The sequence below is a fragment of the Scatophagus argus genome, chromosome 10 (genome assembly GCF_020382885.2).
Source record: "Scatophagus argus isolate fScaArg1 chromosome 10, fScaArg1.pri, whole genome shotgun sequence".
NCBI lineage: Eukaryota > Metazoa > Chordata > Actinopteri > Scatophagidae > Scatophagus > Scatophagus argus.
The window spans coordinates 10,145,197-10,168,974 of NC_058502.1; the positions used below are offsets into that span (position 1 = coordinate 10,145,197).

At 40.3% G+C, this 23,778-nt stretch overlaps 2 protein-coding genes across 30 annotated transcripts in view; one reads left to right on the forward strand and one right to left on the reverse strand.

The window, feature by feature from the left end:
• lrmda (leucine rich melanocyte differentiation associated) overlaps window positions 1-19,117 on the forward strand; it is a 210,859-nt gene extending 191,742 nt beyond the window's left edge. For 2 of the 18 annotated variants that reach the window (XM_046401234.1, XM_046401229.1), the window contains 2 exons: window positions 10,963-11,067; window positions 11,969-19,117. In XM_046401234.1, the coding sequence (XP_046257190.1) occupies window positions 10,963-11,067; window positions 11,969-12,010 (147 nt within the window). In that variant the 3' untranslated portion in view covers window positions 12,011-19,117. Of the gene's footprint in view, window positions 1-10,962 lie in introns of all 18 variants that reach the window. The other 16 variants (XM_046401236.1, XM_046401232.1, XR_006844474.1 and 13 more) reach the window with 15 other exon arrangements.
• kcnma1a (potassium large conductance calcium-activated channel, subfamily M, alpha member 1a) overlaps window positions 12,153-23,778 on the reverse strand; it is a 124,955-nt gene continuing 113,329 nt past the window's right edge. For 4 of the 12 annotated variants that reach the window (XM_046401218.1, XM_046401217.1, XM_046401221.1 and 1 more), the window contains 7 exons: window positions 22,598-22,711; window positions 19,199-19,329; window positions 17,205-17,399; window positions 16,590-16,708; window positions 15,712-15,936; window positions 14,542-14,570; window positions 12,153-12,304 (listed from right to left, as the gene is read on the reverse strand). In XM_046401218.1, the coding sequence (XP_046257174.1) occupies window positions 12,153-12,304; window positions 14,542-14,570; window positions 15,712-15,936; window positions 16,590-16,708; window positions 17,205-17,399; window positions 19,199-19,329; window positions 22,598-22,711 (965 nt within the window). Of the gene's footprint in view, window positions 12,305-14,541; window positions 14,571-15,548; window positions 15,937-16,589; window positions 16,709-17,204; window positions 17,400-19,198; window positions 19,330-21,138; window positions 21,223-22,597; window positions 22,712-23,778 lie in introns of those variants that run through there. The other 8 variants (XM_046401219.1, XM_046401224.1, XM_046401223.1 and 5 more) reach the window with 5 other exon arrangements.

Here is a 23,778-nt window from a genome sequence, read left to right on the forward strand (position 1 = left end):
TGACAGAGAAGATGAATAAAGCTAAATAATAACACGTGGTACTAAATCATATTTACTACCCGAGAGAGAAAAGCTGCAGTGGATGGAAAATTGTTGCTGTTTTTTGTATTTCTTTCATCTCGCCTGTATGGATTTTGCTTTAGTGATATTTTGTTGTGTATGCGCGTATGTGTTCTTTGTGCTTTATGGAGATGAGTGTGTCAGTCCTCCACTTGTCACTGTCATCTTGTTAGATTGTGTGCGTAATTATTGTGTCATTTAGTGCACGAGAATTGCTTGCTTTGAATAAAGCAGTTAAATGACCCTGTTAGCATAATTAATTTAACCATCCTGAGGGGCTGCAAAGTCGCAATCTCATGAATATTAATTATTGTCAGTGTCAGTGCTAAATATTGTACAACAATGCAACATGTTTTTGTTTTTGAAGTGAAACATAGTTTGATGCAATTTTTGAGTAAAAATTCGACTCTTTGTTCCTGATTTACAATCACTTTCTCTACATTTTCTTTTAACAGTAACACATTTAGATAAAAGAAACATGTACTTCCCAAAGGGTTTATGTTATTAGATGAATATTAAAAGAGACACTTTTCTCTTTCATTTCTCCAGCTACACCATTAAAACAACAACTAGATTCATTTGCCACGGAACATACAGTAATTATACAGAATGGTATGTCAAAGGACACATAATGTTTGAATTTTAATGTATGCACCCTAAGGCCCTACAGCTAATGCTTAACGTGACACAAATTGTCAGACATTGATTTTAAACGCTCGACTTGAGCAATCAAACATTTCATAGAAAATTCCTGGAAATATTGGCATTTGCTTCTTTCTCCACCAGGTCCTGAGGGGGAAAATGCTGATTGTGTACATGTGTGTTTGTGTGCAGTGTGTTTATCTGACAACTGGGCATGAACAAGAACCAGAAAAAGCCCTCAGGAGAGATGGATGATTTTCTCACATGGGCAATTCTGTATGACTCCATTGAGGCACAAGAAAATACTTGAACAAACAGCGTACTGTACATTCAGCCAAGTGATGTGTACCTACCGATGATATCACACTCTGTAGTGGGACTGGCTGCTGCAGTATATATGATTGGAATTGTGTATCCCCATGAGAAGCCTAGTGGATGTGAAAATTACACTCCCCCACTTCAGAATGGAAGAGAATATTTCCCATGAACATCTCTGAACTGTAAACAATGTTCATACATTTCATATGAATACACACATTATGGGCCCCACAGTGGTGTGACCTTAGGGAGGAGGGTGTTGTGTTGCATGTCAGACGTAGTGGTATTTCCTGCGGCGCTCCGATCCTATCTCTGAGGTCCTCCGGAGGGCAGCCTCTCAAACGGCTCGACTTGGCCTTGGCTAGTGACAGTGACATACGAAGGCAGTCGATTTTTGACACACAGCTGTGACTAATTGTGAGGAAAAGGTGAGGGAGATTTGTTCCGGGGGCCGTTCTTAAAGACATGGAGATCAGATCCACCTCCCCTGGGTATGGCTTAGCACAAATGAAATCCTTGAATCATGAATACTCTGAAGCTGAGCGGCTATTTACTGCAGCCAGTCTGTTTTTATGGAAGTAATATTGGTGGTCAGTGGAGCTCATGTTTAAATTGTCTCATTCCTCTCTCTGTGAATAGCATTTAAAGGTAGCTTACTGACTCTGAGCTGTGTTCTTTGGTGTAGCAACTTGACTAGCCATAATGTGCGAAATGGATGAAAAGAACATCATAAAGAAAGTTTGTTTAAAGCAAACAGAAATTTGAAGTACCTTCTGGAATTTAATACTTGGTCTAAAATTGTTGTTTGTTCTGTAACTATAAAGGCTAATACAAAATCAAACCAAATAACAAAATACAATGGATGCGACTGTTTTGAACCTTCTAATAGAAAGTGAAAGGCGCAAATAGAGGGACTTTATTAAGAGTTTAAAAAATTACAATATCATCCTACGACAAAACTATGCCAGTAACTCATGAGGTTGTGCTTGCTAAATCCTAATGTCAGCATGTTAAAATGTTAACATACCTATGTTTAACAGGTATGTTTACCATGTTTGCACACCAATATATGCTAATTAGCACAAAAGTAAAGATGAGACTGATGAGATTAGTTTTATAGGTATTTGGTTGTAAACTGCAGTATTGGACAAACTTCAGACTCATTGTGCCACTAGAGGAAAAATAAGGAAACACCAACAAAGTCACTAGGATTCATCTACTGCCAGCCATGTTTGTACAAAATTTCATGGTCAAAACTGAACTGAGACATTTACGGTCGTTAACATGTTTATATAGAGCAGTGAACATTTGCAGAGATTGAAGTTATCTGTCTTTATATGTAGACAATAATTTCTGTGCTAGAAGTTTTACTGAAGTATTACTTGAGTCAAAGTAGAGTTGTTCTTACAACAAACTGCACAAATCATTCACCATTTCAGATATGCATATGGTGATTTAATGCCGACAGCACAAAATATTGACTCACTAGAGTCAGTTTGAATGTCCCTGAACTAAAGGTTTATTGGTTGTTATCCTTCTTCTCCTCTATGTGTGGGTAAACTTCAGCCATGAACCTTCGCATTCGGGTATTAGCAATGTTTTTTTCTCTCCCAGACAGGCTGATGGGCCTAACCTTGTTTGCCTTTCCAAACATATTGATTAGCTTGTGAGAAGAGAGAGGCTATGAGACTGAGGGCAGAGGCTACACTTGAAGTAATTCACTTCCTACTAATAGTATCCCATTATTTCACAATGAGGGAAAAGTTTCACATTGCATTTTTGAAGAAACTTGATTTTTGAATATGGCAGAGCTTAATTTTTGTGAATAATCTAATGAATGTCCCTGCATTATTAGTAATATCCGAATGATTATTTGCCCCATGCTGACACATGATGCCTGATTTGAGATCTTGATTTCACACCACCTGTTGTAACGAACCAAGGCGCCTGCTATTGTGTCTGTGTGAGATAGATAATCGAAACATCACTGGTGGACTTAGAGAGGAAGATTCGCCAACTTTTTCCAGATCAGGAAATTCAACAGAAATTTCAAATGGCAGTGGCAGGCAGAAAAGAGAGATAAGCCGACCCATGTGCCTTTGTTGCTCTCCTTTAATTCTGTTAATTGCCCTCAGGTAAAGATTAGCTGCTCTTGCCAATTTAATTCAGCCTCAAATGATGCTGCTAAGGTCAGTTTTTCTTTTCTTCCTCTCTTCCTCTGTCTCTTCTTCTTGCCTCTTCCTCTTTATTCACCCCTGTCCCCCTCCTCCCATCCCATCACCTCCCTCTCCTCCATTTCTCTTTCTGTGAGCAGGATTGAGTTGTCATGTAGTTCTAATAGGCAGCACAGGGAATCATTAGTCCACCTCGGCTCCCTGACTGATGGGTATTTCACTCCAATCATCTCAGTACTGTGCGTGTGTTTGCGTAGGTGTGTGTATGTGTGCACGAGAAAGAGAGTACACCCTCCTACGCACACACACACACACACACACACACACACACAAATCCTCCACCACAGACATCACCACCCCTCCACCCACCCACCACTGCATTGTGCGCTTGCTGCTATTGACGGAGTGTCAGAGCTGAGGGGAGATGTCTTAATCAACTTGGACACATTGGGCATTGATTTGACAAGCTGCTGTAATGACCTTCTTGTTTTCGTAAAGGATCACTGTTTATCTGGGCCACGACTGATGCGCTGAGCATGCCTCATTGTCATGGAAACTATTATCACGGCTGAATTGGGATGGGGCTCAGTCTTTGGATCTCCTTTTTTTTCTCTCTCTCTCTCAATCTCTGTCTCAGTCACACATAAACAGACTAACACTTGTACACATATGTGGCCACAATTATTGATATGTTTGCAGCAATGCAGTGTAACCAGATGTGCGTATCGTATACGTGTGTGTGTTTGTGCTTGAATGTGATGTTTAATGCCTCCAGTTGAAATTGTCTGGGGTCAAAGGGAAATGCGATAATTGGTGTCAACATCTTTCGCATCAATGTTATGGAAATCATTTCGGACTAGACGGACTGACTGAGAAGGCTCAATAATCCCCTAGTCAGCTGGCTCGTTTACCTGCCTCCCAGCTCTTCCGCAAAATTATTTTAAGCGTTGAAGCTCATTGATTTACTAAATGACCCATAATGACATCTAAAACAGATAGTTTGTTCTCAGCAGGAAAAGGATGAAGCAAAAAACATCTATGTAGCAGAGACCTTCACACACTTTTGCAAGTCCAAATCAAGTCTCAAATCTCTTTGATTTGTAATGAGTGCTCTGTCAATATGCACATGCAATCCAATTTGCTTAGAACAAGCATTGGTGGTACCAAATCACCACTCATTTATATTTTTGAAAATACCATTAACATTGATTAGATGTTTGATATGTGATCATAATAAGAAATATGTAAGATGAAATAAAACACACAAAATCAAAGCTTTCCGTTTAAGTCACTAAATATTGACATGTAGGAAGCAAACAAACATTCAATTACCTCTTCAAAATATTCTGCCAACGACAATCTAATCAAGTTAACCTCATTAGCCCTGATGCTAGTACGAAGCTAACATTAGATAGATTAGATAGCTGATGCTGAGCTAAACATGTTTGCTAACTGTCCATTAGATAACAATGCGCACACCAGATTTCTATGGTTATGCATGATAAAAAGTAAGCGAATGACGTCAGCTCATCCTTTCCTCAATGTTAATGCAATAAAAATAAATAAATAAAATAAAGATGGCTCACGAGTCCCAAACCTCTCACATCAGATCTCAAGTCATTGTGTTTCTGACTTGAAAAGATCTTATTTAAGATTAAGTTTGTTTTTAAACATCATTTTGTAAATGATCTTCCTCTGTTATCTGATATCATTGTTGACAACGTAGTTTGTTGTTCATTGTTGAAATATAATCCTCTATCAGTTGGTGCATATGTAAAGATGAAGAGAAAGACAGTCTTTGTGTTCAGGCACTAACACGTGATCACCTGGTTCATGGCCACAGGCACACCCTGCTGCCTTGAGAAGAAGACACTCTGCTGAGTCGATTTGCAGGGATCTCAGGTTCTGGGTGCTGTCAGCTTCTGTCAGGGCAATCAGCAACACTCAGCCTCCCCTGAATAGCCCGCACAGCAGACGGTAAATATTATTGGCATCCTGACACCATCTTGCTGCGACCAAGTGTGTAAAATTGTTAATAAGGAACATGATGGCGCCACTGCATGCTGTTGTGAGAATGAAAAAGCTTGCTCTTGTTGGCAATTATCCAAATAACAGGATGAGGCATCTGAGGACAGGTGATTTAAGTCCTTAGCAGAGCGGTGAGAGGTTTGTTTTGGCAGAGAGGAAGGGAGGAAAAGTCACAGAGGTCACACGGTTAACACTGTCATTGTGCAACGTCCACCTCCTCATAAATGAACATTGAGAATCGTGTATGTACTGTTTGGAAAAATTGCTAAAAACACTGTCCACAGATGAGGCACTTTGACACTTATGGCCTCTTTTACAATATATATGACGGTCATCTCAAAAGCACTAAAACGCGTAAAGGCTTGTTGTTGTGCAAGCTTTAAGCATGACAGAGAACAAGCTGCTTGTTTGCTGAAATCCAGTTATTAGTTATTTCTATGACTCCCCCTGAAAGTCTCAATGTAACACTGTGATAAGACAAAACAGTATTCCTCCTCTTGCATAGAGCACATAAGTCATTATTTTTAAAGGCATAGTATCTCCAAGTGGCAGAAGGACACGTTGATAGCTGAATAAAGTACACAATCGTAAACGTTTATGCCAGTGTTACTCACTGTATGATTACGTTTTTATGGTTCATATTCTGATATGGATTGTTTTTGCTGCCACTGCTAAGGCAATGAGACAGGCCCAGAGATGGCATTTCTCCTTTGCTTTATGGAGGGAGAGATGCCTGGAGGAGAGTCCTGCTCGGTTTTGTTCGGTAAACACACTGCCGAGCTAAGCGGCTGATCAATCAATTTCAGTAGGATCGATCTGCATCAGTTCTGCCTGCATGCACACTCCCGGAGCCACTTTATTGTAAATCAATCATTTTGAAAACAGCTCACAGAGGGCCCCATCCTCACTAACAAGCCATCAATTCCAGCTGCCTGTGTAGCACCCTTATCACGCCACAAATCAACGGCCACACAAACATCTGCTCCATTTCCATTGCTTTCCCCCTCTGCCTCGATCGCTCTGTCTTTTACCCCCATTCCATCCCTGCCGCTTGTCATGTTTTGATGCTGTGTCTGGCGAGGAGAAGAGAGGAGAGGCTGCGAATCTTCGCCACACCACTTAAGATAACCCAAGGGTAATAGTGTTTGCACATTTGAGAGAGAAATGAGGACAAATGCCAGGGTGGGTCATACATTCTCCTTCTGACCGGCTGTTTGACGTTGGAGTGTGAAATTGCACACTTCATCTGAGGAGCATGAAGGAGGAGGAGGAGGAGGAGGAGGAGTAGTAGTGGGCAGGGCCCTGAGACTTATGAGATGTCCAGTGATTTCTAGCTATGAGAGAGGAGTGGGTCGATGTCTGAGAAGTCATCCTGCCTCATCATAACACCTCAGAAATTGGTGCTGTTCATGATGTTTGAAGGATTCTCAGGAGATATCTCAGTACCCTTGACACAGGCGACACAGTGTTTAGTGCAGCGTATCTGGAAGCAGATTATTTCAGTTTAAAAATTGCTGCGTTACATAAAGGTTAAAAATCCTTTAACTTTGGCACTGTTTAATGACATGCTTATCACTGTCCCTGGCTTTGCTTAGACATGTTAAAAATCCATCAGGGGAAAGGGGATTATTTTCTCAATATATCATTTGCCCCTGGAATAACTGTATCTGTAAACCCAATCCACATTAAGATGCTACGCACCCCGATGTGATGCACAAAAATTCGCAGCGCAGACATGACAGCACAGCAAGATACCTGGTATGATGTCCTTTGCTTATCCACTGTCACCGTCTCCATGTAGATATACGAGTCAGTGTGGACCGAATGTGATTCAAATGCTATTCCCACCCATCACTGTGGATCCCCGTTGATAGGCAGTATGACAGGTGAAAGTGATGGAGCAGCTAATAGCATGTCAGTAAACGTAAATCAAGACTAATGCCAGGCTCAATGGATAAGCGGATTGGTAGTGCGACTTTTGGACCGTGGGGTCACCAACCCCAGGGTGGGGATTGGTAAAATACAATATACATTTAGCTCAGGCTTCCCTTGGTGATGGTCAAGGTCAGGTTCTGGTTGTGTTGCGATTGTACCCTGTAGTGAAGTAGTGAAGTGACGATGAGAACGCACTGACATTTATTGTGTTTTTTTTGTATGGAGTTGTGTTTCAAAAGTACTGTGTAAAAGTGAGCTATTATCTGTGTTAATCACAGTGGTGGAAAAAGCGCTCAAACCCTTGAGTTTGAACATCAGCTTCTCAGTACGAGCAATTGTGTTTTTCATGAACACAGTTTTCAGTAACACTTTAGATTACAATCCATAATATGCAGCATAATTCTTCCCAATTTACAATAATATATGTTGTATTAATTGTGTACCACTAACACAGTATATGTGTCCGTCCACATAAAACCGTAGGCCTCTGGAGTAAAATAAAAGAGGAAAACCCTTCTTTTTAGCTGAAATAACAAAGGGAGAATTTCATGGTTTAGAACACAAATACATCCATTTTAATTTGAGAAAATACAAAAAGAAACCATGTACAATCTATGTACAACTTTTTGTACAAGACAGTATATTTATCAGCAGATTATATTTGACAGAGTCAGGTAGATCAACTCAGCACCATCAAATAATCCATTTATCCATCATATCTTGAACACATCCAAACTAATTAGACTATATGTCAAACTCCTGTTTGCTGCAATGACAACGTGCTGACAAATCCTATCTGTGAAAGGATAGAGCAACGTCCTGAATTCTTCCTGAACTGATAGGCAGCCGAAAAAATTAACAAAAATTGCAACTTTTCTAAAAAAAAAAGAAAAAAAACCATAAAAAAATTGCTTAATGCAATTTCAATGTATTATTAAGACTTGAGACCCACCTCCCGTCCCCATAAGTATAACATGTTCTATTATGTCTAGTACAATTCCCAGCAAATAAGTTATTATATCCATCCTTTACAGCAAAAAAATATATTAACAAAAATAATGCAATATACTGTAACAGTAACATGACGCATCGCAGTCTTTGATTTGTTCAGTGGACAACAACACATTTGATGTTACAGACATGGGCCTCTATGTGCATCTTTCAGTCATCCATATCTGACACACTATAAGAAATAACCTGATAACCTGTAACCAAGCACACAGCAGAGACAATATATGTGGTTTGAAGACCAGAGCTCCTTCAGTCCTCCTGAATGCCACTTGTCGCTATAGTGGGACTTAAATGGGCCCTCCTCTTGACCTCGTGCACTGCCTGGCACTATACTGGCATGGAGGCATTGATGGCTTGGATGTTCTCCATGTCAGTACATGACACCGTTCTCACAGTGGGAAAAACACTTGGACTCAGCTCCCTCAAAGCGAGCCTGTGTCCCTGAATGACTGAAGGATGCTTGCTCAACTAAACTCTTCATGGCACTTCAAAAACACTCTAAAAACTTTAGAGGTATACAATTCAAAGACCTAAAACATCTAATAGACACATACGACAAGGTGTAGGAAGGAGAGACATCTCAGTCCAGTTTTGTAAATAATGCCAGCCTGAATGCGTCGCACAGAGGGTTCAGGTAGAAAAAGCACAGTAATCAAGTGTAATGAAAACAAATGGTGCATTACTTTGTGAGTTTATGATTATGCCAGTTTGCAGCATGTACCGTTTTATTTCTGAACAGTGCTATGTTTAAGTACCTCAAAAGAAAAAAATACTCTGTAAACAAATAAGAAGCAGTTGTGGCAGATTGTGACGGATGACAAACTGACAAAATGGAATGTAAACCCTGTAATAACACAAAGTAATAAAAACAGGAAAATTAAGGATGTTCTGTCTTTTGATAACCTTTGCTGAATTGGTGCTACCTTCCATCTTTGTGATGGATGACAAACCAGATCAAATTCTGCCTGACGTTTCCTTAAATAGTCTCCACATTCCTAAGGTAATCCAGGATCTTTCATTTCCAGATACGTATTAGTCTTTTTTTTTAACTTAACAATCAGTTTGTCGATTCTATGTATAAGGAGTCAATGCCATTATCGGATATTAGCCTATTATTTCCTTAGTGTTCAGGCTAGCAAGTATGCCATTAACAACCCAATTAAACATACATTTCACTCACATATTTTTTGTAAAAGAAATCTATTTGCTACAAAGTGTGACAACGATGTAATCACAGTTCAAAAGTTCACTTCAGGACAATGTGTATGAGGCTTCAGTATAGTTGCACCACACCCAATAGACGGACATTGAAGCTCAGATCATTTTGTTTGAAAAAGAAATGTGATCTATATAATGGGTTGAATTTACACAAACATATTTAGCACAATATTATGTTCTTTTCCATATTCCAAAATTGTTTCTTCTTCTTTTTTTGTAGAATAGCTTCCCTTTACAGCCTATAGAGGAATATCACATAAACAGATGGCATCTCCCTGTCTTATTTGAATTCATGAAAATCACCAGCACACTGTACTGTAGTGTACACACTCTTTCTCCTCGCTTGGGACCTAATTTAGGTCAGACACATCTAATAAAGGTCATTCAGTTCTGGCCTGAACACAGAGGGAGCAACTCTGTGATCGTCTAGTTATTATCACTATTCTGATCTGCTCTTTTATCCCCCAATACATAATTTCTTTACACTTATCTTTCCTTGTGTATTTTTGCAGCTAGGCATGCTTAGTAGCAGACACATTGTTCAGGAGACCCGGCTCATCTGTGAAACTAAAAGAGTCTTCAGATGAGCCGTAATTTATTTCTACAAGCACTCAACAGAGCTGAGCTGCCAAGCTGAAGATGGTGGTTTCACAATGCAAGTTAGTCTAAGCATTACTGGCTCCAGAGTGAAGCCGTTAGTTAAAGAGGGGGATAAAAAAAAAAAATCTTTAATTTTAGTATGATGTGAAATACATGGTGATATAGTGAAACACGAGATCCTCTGATATGTAGTTGCAGTTAAAGATATTATTTGAGCCTTTTTGTCTCCTCTAGTACTTTTCACTTGGTTTTTGTCTAGAAAAATAAGTACAAAATTGATTATGTTTGTGGATATAAAATAATTATGTATTTAATTATGTATAAATCCAACTACATATTTGTGTGAAGATTATGTATTAGGAATACCATGCTACCACCTCAATCCTCCATCACTATTACAACTGGATTTGGATCTAGTCAGTGCCTAAACATGTGCATAATACACTCTCATGTCGCTCACAGGCTAGCATAAAGAACACAGGTTCCTCTCCAGTGTCCTTATTAGCAGTCTGTGGCATTGTTGCATTTCCACCCAACCATGTTTGAGCATTTCCCTTCATTAGAGGGCTGAACACAGCAGCTTAACTCCTGAGAGTTTTGAGGCGTGTGACATCTGGATTGGCAACAGAGAACATCCAAGCTCTTTACGCCTCTGTGCCAACCCTGTGCCAGGCAGTTGCTCTGATCAAAGGAGGACCCATTTATGCCCACTTTTATGCGATATGTGGCATTTATTTCCTCAGACGTGAACTTTTTCTAATAGACAAAACATTCATAAAATGCACAACTCTCCTCTGTGATCCCAATTCGGCCGCACATATCACGGCAAAGCGTCAGCGGTGGGCACGCAGCTGCTGTTCGTGTTCGCTCAATCACAGTTGGGGGTTTTTGGTTTGGTTTCTGATGCAACGTAATATTTTTGTTAGTAGATCCAAACCCTCTAGACTCTTCTACTGTTTTTGTCTTTCATTTTTAGAGTCAAGATTCCACATGCTGTTTCCTCAGGTGCACCATCACATACAAGCCAGTGGAGGAGATGACAGCACTGATCAGCGCAACACCAGAAGGACAAATGGCTGAGGTGTGCGCACACGCAAACACAAACAAACACATACACACACACACAGCTTTCATATAACGTAAATGCTCCCCCAACACATGAAGATCAGGGTAGGTTGTTCTTACATCCTTCCCGTGTATTCAGGTTGATCAACTACAATGTATCTGTAATAGAAGGGGCTCAGGCACATATCATGCGTTAGGATCTTAAAACAGAGTGAGGCTTTATGATCTGATGTATCAGCAGAAGACTTGTACAGGTTTCTCTTTGAGCCAGCAAACACCAATGCTGCACCATTCTCTGAGTTTTTAGACTACTGTTTTGCAAGCTGATTTTGTTAAGCAGGACTGGAATGCTCTCACTCAACATGACGAGTTAGCTGTGACGTAGCAAACCTGAAGCAATGATATGATGTGAAACAACCTAAAAACAAGACTAGTATGCCTCCAAAAGCCAAGCAGCCCTCCCTCCATCCCTTCCTTTGTTCATCTCCTCAGCAACATTTTATCGAGGGGGAATCGGATGGTTCCATTTGTTCTGTCAAAAGAAACTTGTTCAGTTTTAGTGCAAATAGAACAGAAGCAGACAGGAGATATGAAGTCGACGAACCCAGCTGGTTTGACATGACACATCTGGGCGGCTCTTTGGGAGATGATATGATCAGTTTATCGCTGCAACCCTCATCCTCCGATAACCAGCCACCTTAGCCATGGAGTCTGGTCTCATGAAGAGGTGAACTATTGCAAAGAATTACAGGAAGTACTCTCTTTTTTTGTCAGCTCTTAAAATAATTCCAAAAAAGTGCTAGGGGAAGGGGCTGTACAATCCTTACTTGATTGTCATTATGTACATCACTATGGATACATTAATAAATAAAACAATGTCCAAGAGCATGGAAGTAACTTTAAAGGTATACACATAGGAGGTCCCTTCCAGTTTGGGTTCCTGTCCAACCCATGATTAGAAGAATGAGTGAAGAGAAGTGTGTCAGTCTTCAGCATCCCTGTCATCCTCATCATTATCATCGCTCCTCCATGGGTCATCCCCTCTCAACTCCTTTGAAAGAGCGTACGGATGTCTGGTGAGTCAGCAAGAAAACCCTGTGTTCAGCATTCATCTTCAACTTCTCTGATTGGTGGAATCAGACTACTAGTGGATTTGTATTGGTTGACTTGGTTGGCCATGTGAGTGCTCATGGGCTTGATCTGAATGTTCCTTGGGTAGGCATTTTCTGGTTCATCTGTAAACCATTTCTTTTCTGGTAGAGGACAAGGCAAGAGAGGAAGAAGAGAGATTAGAGTTAGTTTGATAAAATATGCAGCATGAGATTACATACAACCATATTGCCTCAGTTTAAGTAATACATTTGCATGGCATTCTTTGTGATTAGCAGCAATCCGTGTGGTCCAGTTTAAGTTTGTGTTCTGGTGCACTGAGCCAATTTAAATGTGATGGTGGCATTGACTAATCAAGTATATCTGTGTAAGTAGATAAAATCTGCCAGGTCTTCCTCTTACTGTCTAGTCACGCACATTGTTTTATTTTTTACCATTTTTTGAGTGTGATTTCTAACACAAACAAAGGGGAATGGAATTTAGTTTGTGGTGCTCACAGCAACAGTGTCCATAGTTTTCAATAGAACTGTTTCCTATGAAGGAAACAGCCCCTATAAAAACTCTTGAGCTGATTCTGTGGATTATTAAATCTGTATTCACTTCAAGGTACAAAGCAAAGGAAATTTTAGAGGTGGTGTAGTTACAAATAAAAGAATTATGCTCATTCTTATAGGCCTTTGACACCACTTCATGCACGTATGGAGACAAAGGAGAAAGCAGAAAATAATCCAAAGAGCTTGAGTTCCTGGTGTGCCCTGAGATGACACACATTGTTAGGTGTGAATGATGTGAGTAAACTACAGTTAGCATCTGTATAGTAGCTGTTTGGGATGAATAAACATGGACCACACAGATACTGAAGTTCTCAAATATTTACATTCTGACAATATTTCACTCTTTCATGAAAGAGATGTTGCTGTTTTTGACATCATTTTTCAGTGCCGTGAGCACCACAAACAAAGTTCCATTCACTTCCATTATGTTAGGATGGAGGCAGAAATCTCAGAGATAAATATCTCAGACTCAGGGAAAAGAAATGTCACCATTTGGTTGGCTGGGTATCTCAAATGTTGAGGTAGAAAATGTGAGAGAAGAGATCTGAAAAATTTGAACGCATCCTTTTGGAGAGAATCTCTTCATCTTAAAGTAGGCTATGAGGGCACTGTTTCTGAGAATGGTATGAGGAAAGGTAAGGGTGTATACCAGCTGTCAGAAGTTTGTAAACTCTCTCCCAGCACTTCACAGGCATCTCAAATGCCATTCAAGATGTCACTTCCTTTTGGGTGAAGTTGTAATATCAAATTTTAACTTTGCTATGTGGAGCAAACCTTGTGTGTGTGTGCGTGTGTGTGTGTGTGTGTGTGTGTGTGTGTGTGTGTGTGTGTGTAAATGTGTGTTCATGTATATGCAGGCTTGCATGTGTGGAGATTCATTTGTGTCAGGTCTGTATGTGTGTGTGTGTGTGTGTGTGTGTGTGTGTGTGTCAGCAAGCTTAAGGCTGTGGGGCCATGTGTTACAGCACTGGCATTTGATGTGTAGAATTGTGCCCGAGGTGAAGCAAGATGTCTGCCATCTCTCTCCAGAGTCTGCTGCTGATACGGTGAACTTAGTGATGTCGCCTCAAACCACCATATCAGGTGCACAGGGTTACAAGGAGGGAACTTACAGACTCATATCCCCCTTCAATTTAGACTTTAAATTGGTCACACCTCCCACTTTCCTGGTGTGACCGATGGCACAGGGCTGGACACACTTTCTTAAAGTTCTGTGAAGAAGTAAGCAATTGGCTGCATCAGGGGGATTTGAATCAGCCTGACCTACTTGTACAGTCGGCAACATGTTGTTGCTCTGTGCTTTATGCCAGTACAATAATTACCTACTGTAGTCAATGACAGCATAATTGTGACATTTACAGTTTGCTACAGTCGTCTAACAGCATTCAGTAGGAGGGAAGATGCACAAACACACAGACCTCTCACACAATGCAAACCAAATCGAAATAAACCATAAGGAAGGCATGATAAATGTCAGAAAGAAACAATGTGAAAACGGCTTTGTCTGGAGGAAAAGAAAACTCATTTCATCAAGTGATTAACTGAGGTAAAGGCAAGAAGAAAGGAGGGGGTGGGGGGATTCGATTCAACCTCATGCAACGTGGAGATGGTCCTGATCATGGCAGGGAGGAGGCAGGAGCAGCAGCAGACATTTTGCTTTCCAGATGAAAGCAAAACTTAAACTGAGGCATGGTTTACTTAACATCTGAAGAACAGAATAAATAAAACAAACTCCCCTTGTCATAACAATATCCACAGAGGACACAGTTATGATCAGAACCCCAGGTAAAGGTTGCTAAGTCATGCAGAATCGTTAACTTGCATACCTTGGCCCATTCTATTCATCCTTGTTGCACTTCAGAAAGAAAGGTAAGTAATCTACTGTAAGTGAGTAGTATTTACAGTCAATACACAACTGACAATGAGTCCATTTAAGGCTTACATATTGTTACTACAGTATTTAGGCTATATCATACATCTTAATTTTAAGATGTATTGAGGGCTTATCATCTACTATGTAATACTTCTTGAGTACAATCATCAACAAATCTGCATGCTTTTAGAATATGTCATGACTTCAAAGCTCAGTTACTTTATTCTCCCAGTTAAAAATTTAATTCATAGCGTACATTTTAGGGGATGGGAGAATAAGGAGTATTTAACCTGTAGGTCAAAATATTTCACCAAATTTGAAATTATCTTATAATAAACATGAAACAGGAAATAAGAGCCTGCTACAGAGGGCTACCAACGTGAACATGCAATAAAGCAGTACAGATGCAACATGAATAAAAAACACTGCTAATGAGGGATGATCTTATGAGTAACAGCTTATTAGTAAAGTTGGCCAAATGTGCTCTGTTTAACACCTTCCACAGCAGGTAAAGCACAACACGATACATCCATGATCAAGGTTTACTGATCATGAGCACTAAATATACACAAATACTCACTACACAAATATTTAGTTAAGACACAAGATGACCAGATATTAGGACAGATACAACACGTAGACTGAACAACATACTGAGGGTGTGTTGTGTTGAATTATGTCATTTTATTCTGTTAGCAGAGGTCTTTACTGTAAGCTTGTTTCCAACCACAAAGACACATCCAAACAAGTGGTTTTTACTGTTTATACTGCCACAGATGCCAACTGGAAGAAAAAAGTCTCATCAGTCTTTGAGTATAATCAATGAGCCCAGCTTTCCACAAAGCGAGTTTCCCAATTTAATGTTATGTTATGATTGCTGTGATGTGAGAGTGAAGACCACATGCAGATGATTATGAAAGAAACACACAAGAAACACTGGGCATGGGCGCAGAGCACAAATCACACAAAGAAACCACAAACACACAATACACAGTGTTTATCAGTGCATGTGTTCGCCACAGTCTGCACACTAAACACACACACACACACACCTGTAAAATACAGGTCAGGTATAAAACACCCAACATGCAGGCTAAAACTCAGGACATGTGAGTGCACGTACTTCTGTTTGTCACGGGCCTCCCGGGTCTTACTGCTGCGGTTCTGCCGGTTGGCGGGTGGGATGGAGTGGACCGAGGAGCTCTTTTTGCTGGAGGAATGGGAGGAGTGGGAAGAGTGGGACAAGCTTGTCCGCGACTGGCCTGCATTGTGGTCGAACTGCATGAGGCAGAAGATCAGGTCTGTGGGCACGAGCTCAAACTCATACGGTGGGTTCGTGATCACATACCTGTTCGGAAAACAAATATTTGAAAAGATTCAACTTTGATGATCCTTGTGGGGAAAGTGACAAAGAACAAAGGATACATCAGAGAATGAAAGAAAGAAAGTTATATGTTGAATACACTTCATCCCGACAATGTTCAAAAGAGCGATATGGTTGAAAGTGTGAGAAAAACATGTCAACCGCATAATGTGAAAATTGCATAGTTTGTACTCGTTAGACCTTGCTTCAATTATACAAACATATGAATGTGTGAATTTATAGTAGAAAAAAGAAGATAAACTAAAATGTCTGTATGTTACCTGGACATATGAAAGAATTTTCACTGTTAAGGACAATCTATGAATAACATTGCATAAATAAAATGTTGAGCTATACCTTCTTAACCTCCACTGATGTACAGTGTCAGTTTTGTCATTTGCATTTTCATATTTAATTTATTCTGTTTTACTTGTTGTATATAATGTGCCCTTTTAACTGTTCTTGTTTCTCACTAATCTTATTTGTTTTTGTAATTTAAGAGAATTAGCTGCTCTCATGCCGAGATGACCCCTTCAGGATTAATAAGGTATAAGTGTATAAGTCTATACATAACCCCAACTGCTTACTTTATTACATCAAACATTCACTTTGACACAGATTGAAGGGATAAATTGTACCGTTTTGTACACTGGCTGGGTGTACTGAGATGAGCGTCTCTCAATCTGTAGATTCCAAAACACAGCATGTTGTACGTCTTCAGTGCCTTACAGAATAAATCCCCATAGCAGCCGCCATCCTGATGAACAACAGAACAAACACATCACCAGTGAGTGGCAGGTCAGCCCAATGATCTGGATCAGTTAAAGTAAATGTAAATAAAAGTAAATGAAAACATAAATTCTTTGTAAAGTTGTAGTGAAAATTTAATGTTCTGCACTGCTGAGGGTGTTTTGCTTGTGAACAAATACCAACCACTGGCAATGCAGACTGTAACAATCAGCAGTGTTTTAAAAATTGTGCCATAATGCATCTGAGAAAAAAGAAAATTACTTCAATATTGGAAGTTCTATATAACAAAAACAAAAACAAGGTTGGAACCAATTAAACTTGGAATATCCTTGGTGGTGTTCATTGTTCTCTCTAAAGCCCTCTTCCCTCTCCACCCACCAAGGCCTGCTTTGCGTGATCACTGTTTTTCACATCGGATTAAGGACCATGAGGAGCGGAGGCGGCCAGATGTGTGCTGCTGGGAAGTGCCAAAACGTGTCATCTTCGCTTAAACATCCACTTACCCCCAAGTCGGCAAATGGCCCGTCGTAGAGGGCTAGCTGGGCGACGCGACACCTGTCTCTGTTGGCCAGTGTCTGTGGCGTGCTGTAACCTCCTCTGAGAGCATTCTCCTCAGCCAACAGGGCCTCCAGCTCTGGCGTGGCTCCCCCTGTGACCAGCGTCCGAATCAGCGTGAGGATATTATCATTGAAGTATGTCTGGGGAGAACAGAGAGAGGATATTTGTAAGCAGATGCCGTTACAGTCACAGGTAGGGAGGTGGCGGAGGTGGCAGATGTGGTAAGAAAGAAAAGCCCCTGTTATGTCAACCCTCAGCTTGTCTCTTCACATAGTGCTGACTGGGCACTGAGGAGAAAGGCCATGGAAGATTATAAAGGACCTTCTGTCTTGTGCACTATGACGGCACATTTTCAGCAGCTTTAAGTTTCAAAAATATATTTTGAAAACTGCTTTTGTCATGCAGTTTCTAGTGTATTTCAAGTTTGTTTTTCCACTGATGGCCAAATGCTGCTGCTGAATTTTTGAAGGTCCAATCCCCTCCACTCATTTGGGGTGAAACAAATGTCTCAGAATGTGGTAAGTCAGTAAGAACTATTTACCCCTGGAAACAAGTGAGATATATATATGAGATGTGAGATTATATACTATGTGTGTGCGTGTGTGTATAACAGTATAAATGAGTCTTTAGTTATTCACTGTAAAAACTGAAATTGATCATCATATTTCATTTATCATATTGAATATGAAGGAACATCATGTCAGCGCTGTTATTTCCTGTAGGAGCGCTGATTTACACACTGTATGATGTCCGCTTTCCCCTCTGAAACAACGATTTGACTGCACTCTGCAGGTGTCAGCTTCTCTTGTCCTTCAAGCCAATCTGGACCTGCTTTTGCAGCGTGTGAAGACAGCCGATGTCACTCGGCAGTCGAGGCAGAGTGGCAGCTCCTCTCCCCGGGCCCCTGACAGGCCTGCAGAGCCTCATGATGGATGAGCAATGTCCATTAGCTGGCTTCACCTCTGACCAGTGCCAGACTACAGCAGACGCCTGCTCTACTCCCTGCTCAGCTCGGCTCTGCACGCCCCTCTAACCCCTCACTCACTGAGAGGGCTGCTGGAATTAAGCTATCACAGCACCAAAGGGAAAACCAGAGTTGGTCATGAGAAGGAGGAGAGGAAAAATGAGGTGTTGGTGGGGTTTGTTTTTTTTGGTCCATCCTCCTTTATCTTATCTCCAGTGCAGCAATGACACTGTCAAAAGATGAAAGAGTGTCTCTTTGACCTGTTAAAGCCAAGCTTGTGTCATCACCATTATGCTAACCTTCAACACTTACTTCCTTAAAACATCTAATAAGGCTCTTGAACATTAACTCATAATCCTTCAGATGAAGAGTGATGCCAACAGTTGCCCCTCTGATCTGTAATGAATGTACTGTGTCATTTCATTTATCAACTTCTGCATACTTGAAATGTCAAAACTCATATCTATCATTGCTAAACTTAACCTATTTTTTCTATTAGCAGAGCACCTCATAGTCTGAAATGATCTACTCTTTGGTTGTCATACTGATGTGTGTGAAATATGACAACAGAACTGTGTATAAAACAGTAAAGTCCCAACCACCAAAGAAGCAAAAGAAAACAGAAACATTTCACTGCATTTTGGGATTTATACAATCTAAAGTTTTCTCAGGTCCATCTTTTGAGTCTGGCTCACTGCAAAGTTACTCACCTATTTTCCTCATCCTGAAGTTTCTAGCACTGCAACAGCATGCAATGGTTACGCAGTGGGCACAGCATCTCTAGTGTGAAACTTCTCTCTACTTTGTCTTTTTGTAATTCTGAATATTACTCTGTCATGGCATCCAAAAACTGAATAATCAGAAAATTAAAATGATAATATTTGTGTTGCAAAACATGTGAGTTTGAAAAAGTGATTTTAAGGTCTGGAAAAACACTCCAACAACAGTGAGTGTACAGCGTGTTTAAGAACTTACCGCGCTCATCAGGGAGTCGAGTACACTGACAGCGAAGGCGGTGCCGCAGGCGAAGGGCTGAGTGAGGTACAGCTCTGTGTCTGGGTCGTCATCATCATCTTGGTCCAGGAACTGAACGTTTGAATCGTTCACTGAGAGAGGGGGGAGAGGGAGTTAGAGACGGGCACCGTGAGGAAGCGAAGGGGGGGAAAAAAAAAACAAAAAACATACACACTCACACAGACACCAACACATAGGAAATTTCAGAAATACAGAATTATTTGTATAGGTTCAGTTACATTTGCAAAGATCTGGAAAGACTATGGAAATGTAACAGAAACACCTCAGGTACCTCTCAGGAGGTATTGATCCAGGATTTGAGTTTGAAACATAATGTGACATTAAATTAAAATTATGTTTTTTTTTAAGATTGAACAGGGACTTTATTTCTCAACTAAACAAATAATGTGTTTTGGATTGACAGTAAACTACTGTTGACTGAATTGGCTTTCACTCAGGTTAAAAATAAACTAAATCTGTTGTCTGTAATTTGTTACTGTTTTAGACTTTATGGGAAACCTACTCTATATCACATGCAGGGTGCATTTCATACATGTACACATACCACAACTTTAGGAGAAAATCTTAAAGTATCTTAAACACACGCAGTGATAACCATTGTAGAAGTCCCCAATCATGCATCAGTCATACATTTGTTCTGCTTTAGGACCTCAGTAGTCACCATATCTTGATCTATTTGTTTTGTTTTACTGCAATACAAAAGACAATTACTCAGTCAAGACACAGTGACCGGTCTGTGGATTGCATAGAGAATAAAATCTGATTATTCAATCTGAGAAACAGCATATGTTGTAATTAATGTAGATTTTTTTTTTTGATGCCTCCAGTATATATGGTGAAAAAATAAAAAGAAAAAAGTGAGACTTCAACAATGGCTACTATGTCAATAGGAAAAAAAAAATCATGCACTTAGAAATTCATGCTACATTTTTCTGGATTTTTCTCGATGAATGTGTTTGTCACATCATCAGTTGAAGAAATACATCTCAGATATTTACCTGCACCCTGAAAGTCAAATAAAGCCAACACACTTTTTAAAATCTCATGATTAATAATAAATCAGGTCCGCTGAATGAACTAAACGGCACGAGGCGAATAAAAATGACCTAAAACAGAAATAATAACAAGAATATTTTTCTGTCTGTTGTATCTGGCATAATTGCTAGAATAAAAAACACCAAGTGCTCCCTATAGTGTGTTTCATTTTCCTCCCAGCTGCAGTGGACAGTGAAGGGTCTCTGAACCAGTGTTACTGGAAAACAAGCTTCACAAGCTTTTTGTCTGACTCCTCCGATATGTGAGCTTCAGAGATAGGGTTTGCAGAAAAAAAAAAGAAACTGGAAAATACATTTAAAAAATAAATAAACAGCTAAAAATATGGTTTGATCTTGAGTTTTTTGGTTTTGATATCTGATATCTTCCCAGGCTTCCTGTGCGCTGTGGATCAGAAATGTCAGTCAAAGAGACAAGGGGCTGATGCAAACGGGTCTGGGCCAAAGGAGTGAACTGGGGGGGGGTTGGGGGACGGGGGTGGGGGTGGATGTGCGTGTGTTTGGAGGGGAATGGGGGGGGGGGGGGGATTGTTGCTATGAAAACAGCCACAAGGACAGATCGAGCATGATCAAAAGCCTAGTGATGCTCTGCAAACGCAACTGGAGGAAAAAAAAAAATACCCCAAAAAGAGAAAAAAAAATCATTAAAAGGGGCCAAAACAAGACAGTCAATTTCAACCAGAACGAAAAATAAAAAACGCGTTCAAAGTGAAGCCATGGGAGCAGTGAGGGCCTTGACTGCAGCCAGACAAATCAAGACAAGCTGATGAGGAGGAGAGCGGCGGAGCGAGGGAACGAACGGCAGCAGAGGACAAAGGCTCGGCTTACCCAGCTCTGTTATCATTTGTATGCTGGTTCCACTTTTTTTTTCCTGACTGAGTGAAACCAATGGCAGTAGTTTGCCAGGTTTAGCTAATGGTGATGAGACAGTGCAGGGAAGGGGAGAAATGGTCGTTATTGAAACAGTTTCAAAGACTGCAATAAAGGCATTTTGCGGTCTCAGACTGCTCGTGTCAAGTCCGGAATTACTCTGAGACATTCATGGCTGTCCGGTATCTAAAAGTAAAGCACCCTGGATTAGAGAGCACCGGGGATACAAAGCCAGAGCTGTCACAGCGCTATACCACTACAACAACAATAAATTATTTCATGGTAAGACAGTGAAAGGGATAAACATGGTCTTATCCATAAACACACCTACTTTGCATGCCACGCAAAAATAATTGATCATGCAACTCCAATGAGATGTGTTTTTACATTTCAACTCGACTTTAATCTGCTCCTGGCAATGTAAACTGGACATGTGACAATGTAATTATGGCGTATGGTTCCAGAGAGCCATGCAGCCACTCTCTCCTCTGTATGCTCTTACTTATTCCTCTCCTGAAGGACAATATTATCACATCTAGTGCTGCTGTAGCTGTGAAACTCGTTAGCTACAGGCAAGCAGAGGCACCATGCTGGAGCTTTGAGTACTTTCAGTCCAAGACATCAACTGATGACTCCAACACAGATAAAATCTAGTTGTGATGATTACGTATGCGGTCAGCAGTCTAACAGGAGAGCCTCTCTGCAGGTAATGGCTGGCCCGGTTACAAGTAACATTAGGTAGCTCCTTTCTCTTTCTGGCCTTTTCTTAGCTGGCCTCATGCTCCATTGCTCCCTAATTGGGTCAGGGGAGACAGAGTGGCCAGTCTCTGCTGCTTTAGAAGGCCCCTTAGAGATCTGAAAGTTTCATGAGTCCCCACCACCAGTGGGAATACAGCCACTGCCATTGTTATTAATAAATGGACCCATTTTGCAACCAAGGCAGTTTTGTTTCCCCTACCTTTTCACTCCCTTTCCCTTTCTCCCTCTCTCACCCTCTCCATCAGGCTGAGTTTCTCTTGTGCATTAGTGGACAAATTGCAAGAGATGTAGCTATAGCCCTAAAGACGGCTGTCTGACATCCTCAAGTTACAGTAGTCCACATTGTCCTAAGAGCAAAGATATTTTACAGTCCTTGCAGCTCACATTATCACCACTTGATAAAAGCTAGCCAAATGCAATAATTCACTTACAAATATGAACACGAGTTGGGCAAAGCTTCCAATACAATGAGTGAACAAAAATTCCACAACAAGCATTCTTGAGTCCATTTGACCTTGAATGAGTTGGAACTTTTGGCAACAGAATGATTAAAGTCTTGGATTATCAGCTTTATGTGTCCATGAGTAATGAGTTGATCCAAGATCACTGGGTTTTCACATGCATCATTTGCATTTGAAACGGGTGAAAACAATTTTACCTAGTTCTGTGATGATGGGGATGTTGGATCCGGTGGTGACGGAAGCCTGACGGACAAAGCCATGTACTGGACTGCTGTCTGGAGATGACCTGTCCATTCCAGGAGGCGTGAAACCTGAAAAGCACACATAATATTTGTAGAAATCAGCAAATAATGTAACAGCGTAGCAACTATGGTAACAACAAAAGCAGTTAAGTTGAGAAAAAGGGTTATAAGTTTCAGGCTGGACACAAGCTGCAAAACAGAGAGAAAGTTTACAATACCTTCCTTTATCTTTTGTTAGATTATTTCACACTCAAAATCATAACCACAGGACCTGCTTAATACCTAAACTACAGATGCTGCACTATGACTTTGGCTAATCTATGAGGAGAAAACACTCTATCTTCCAAAAAAAATGTGTTTTGTTGTCATAAGAACTTTTATTATTTATTTTATTAATTAATTTATTATTTACGTTGAATTCTCACACTCTTTGTTTCTCTCGCTTCCTTTTTTTGTCTGTCCTTTACTATTAAATTGAAGTCAATATAACAAAATAATCTATAATTACATTTAAATTAAGATAGAAGCTACAGAGATCTGCTAGGCAGCAGTGTACTTTGTTTATTTTCTAGCTAAAGAAAAATACAGTTGAAGCAAAAACCTGCTTGTCTTAAGTGTGCTTTACCACAGATGTATCATAAGCATGAGGCTATGACCTGGAACTCTGTATCAATACCATTATACATAGTGCATGTCAGCTCAGTCAGCATAGAGTCGTTGATGTATGCTTTCTCTGACATAAATGTGTGGATTGACGGAAAAAAAGAAGGAGGAGGAGGCTAAGTGAACAAGGCACCTGCCTAAAAATTGCCATACAGATACTGTGCTTTTAGGGGTCAGCTAAGACATATTTAGCATTCACATCCCTCCATCAACGGACAGACATAAATTTTATATGTTGTTCATTTTGTTACAATAAAATTGGTGAAGTGGATCCTGAAAACCTTTTATCGGAAATGGCGTGGCTGGGAACCATGAAATACAAGAGCAAGTGACAGGAGTGTGAATTCACATGACTTCACATTTTTGCATTTCCTCAAAGTGACAAGTAAACACCTTAAATCTGTAATGCTATATGCATAATGCATCAACTGTGTTTTGACATCCATCATTTAGTGCTGACTACAGCAAAATGC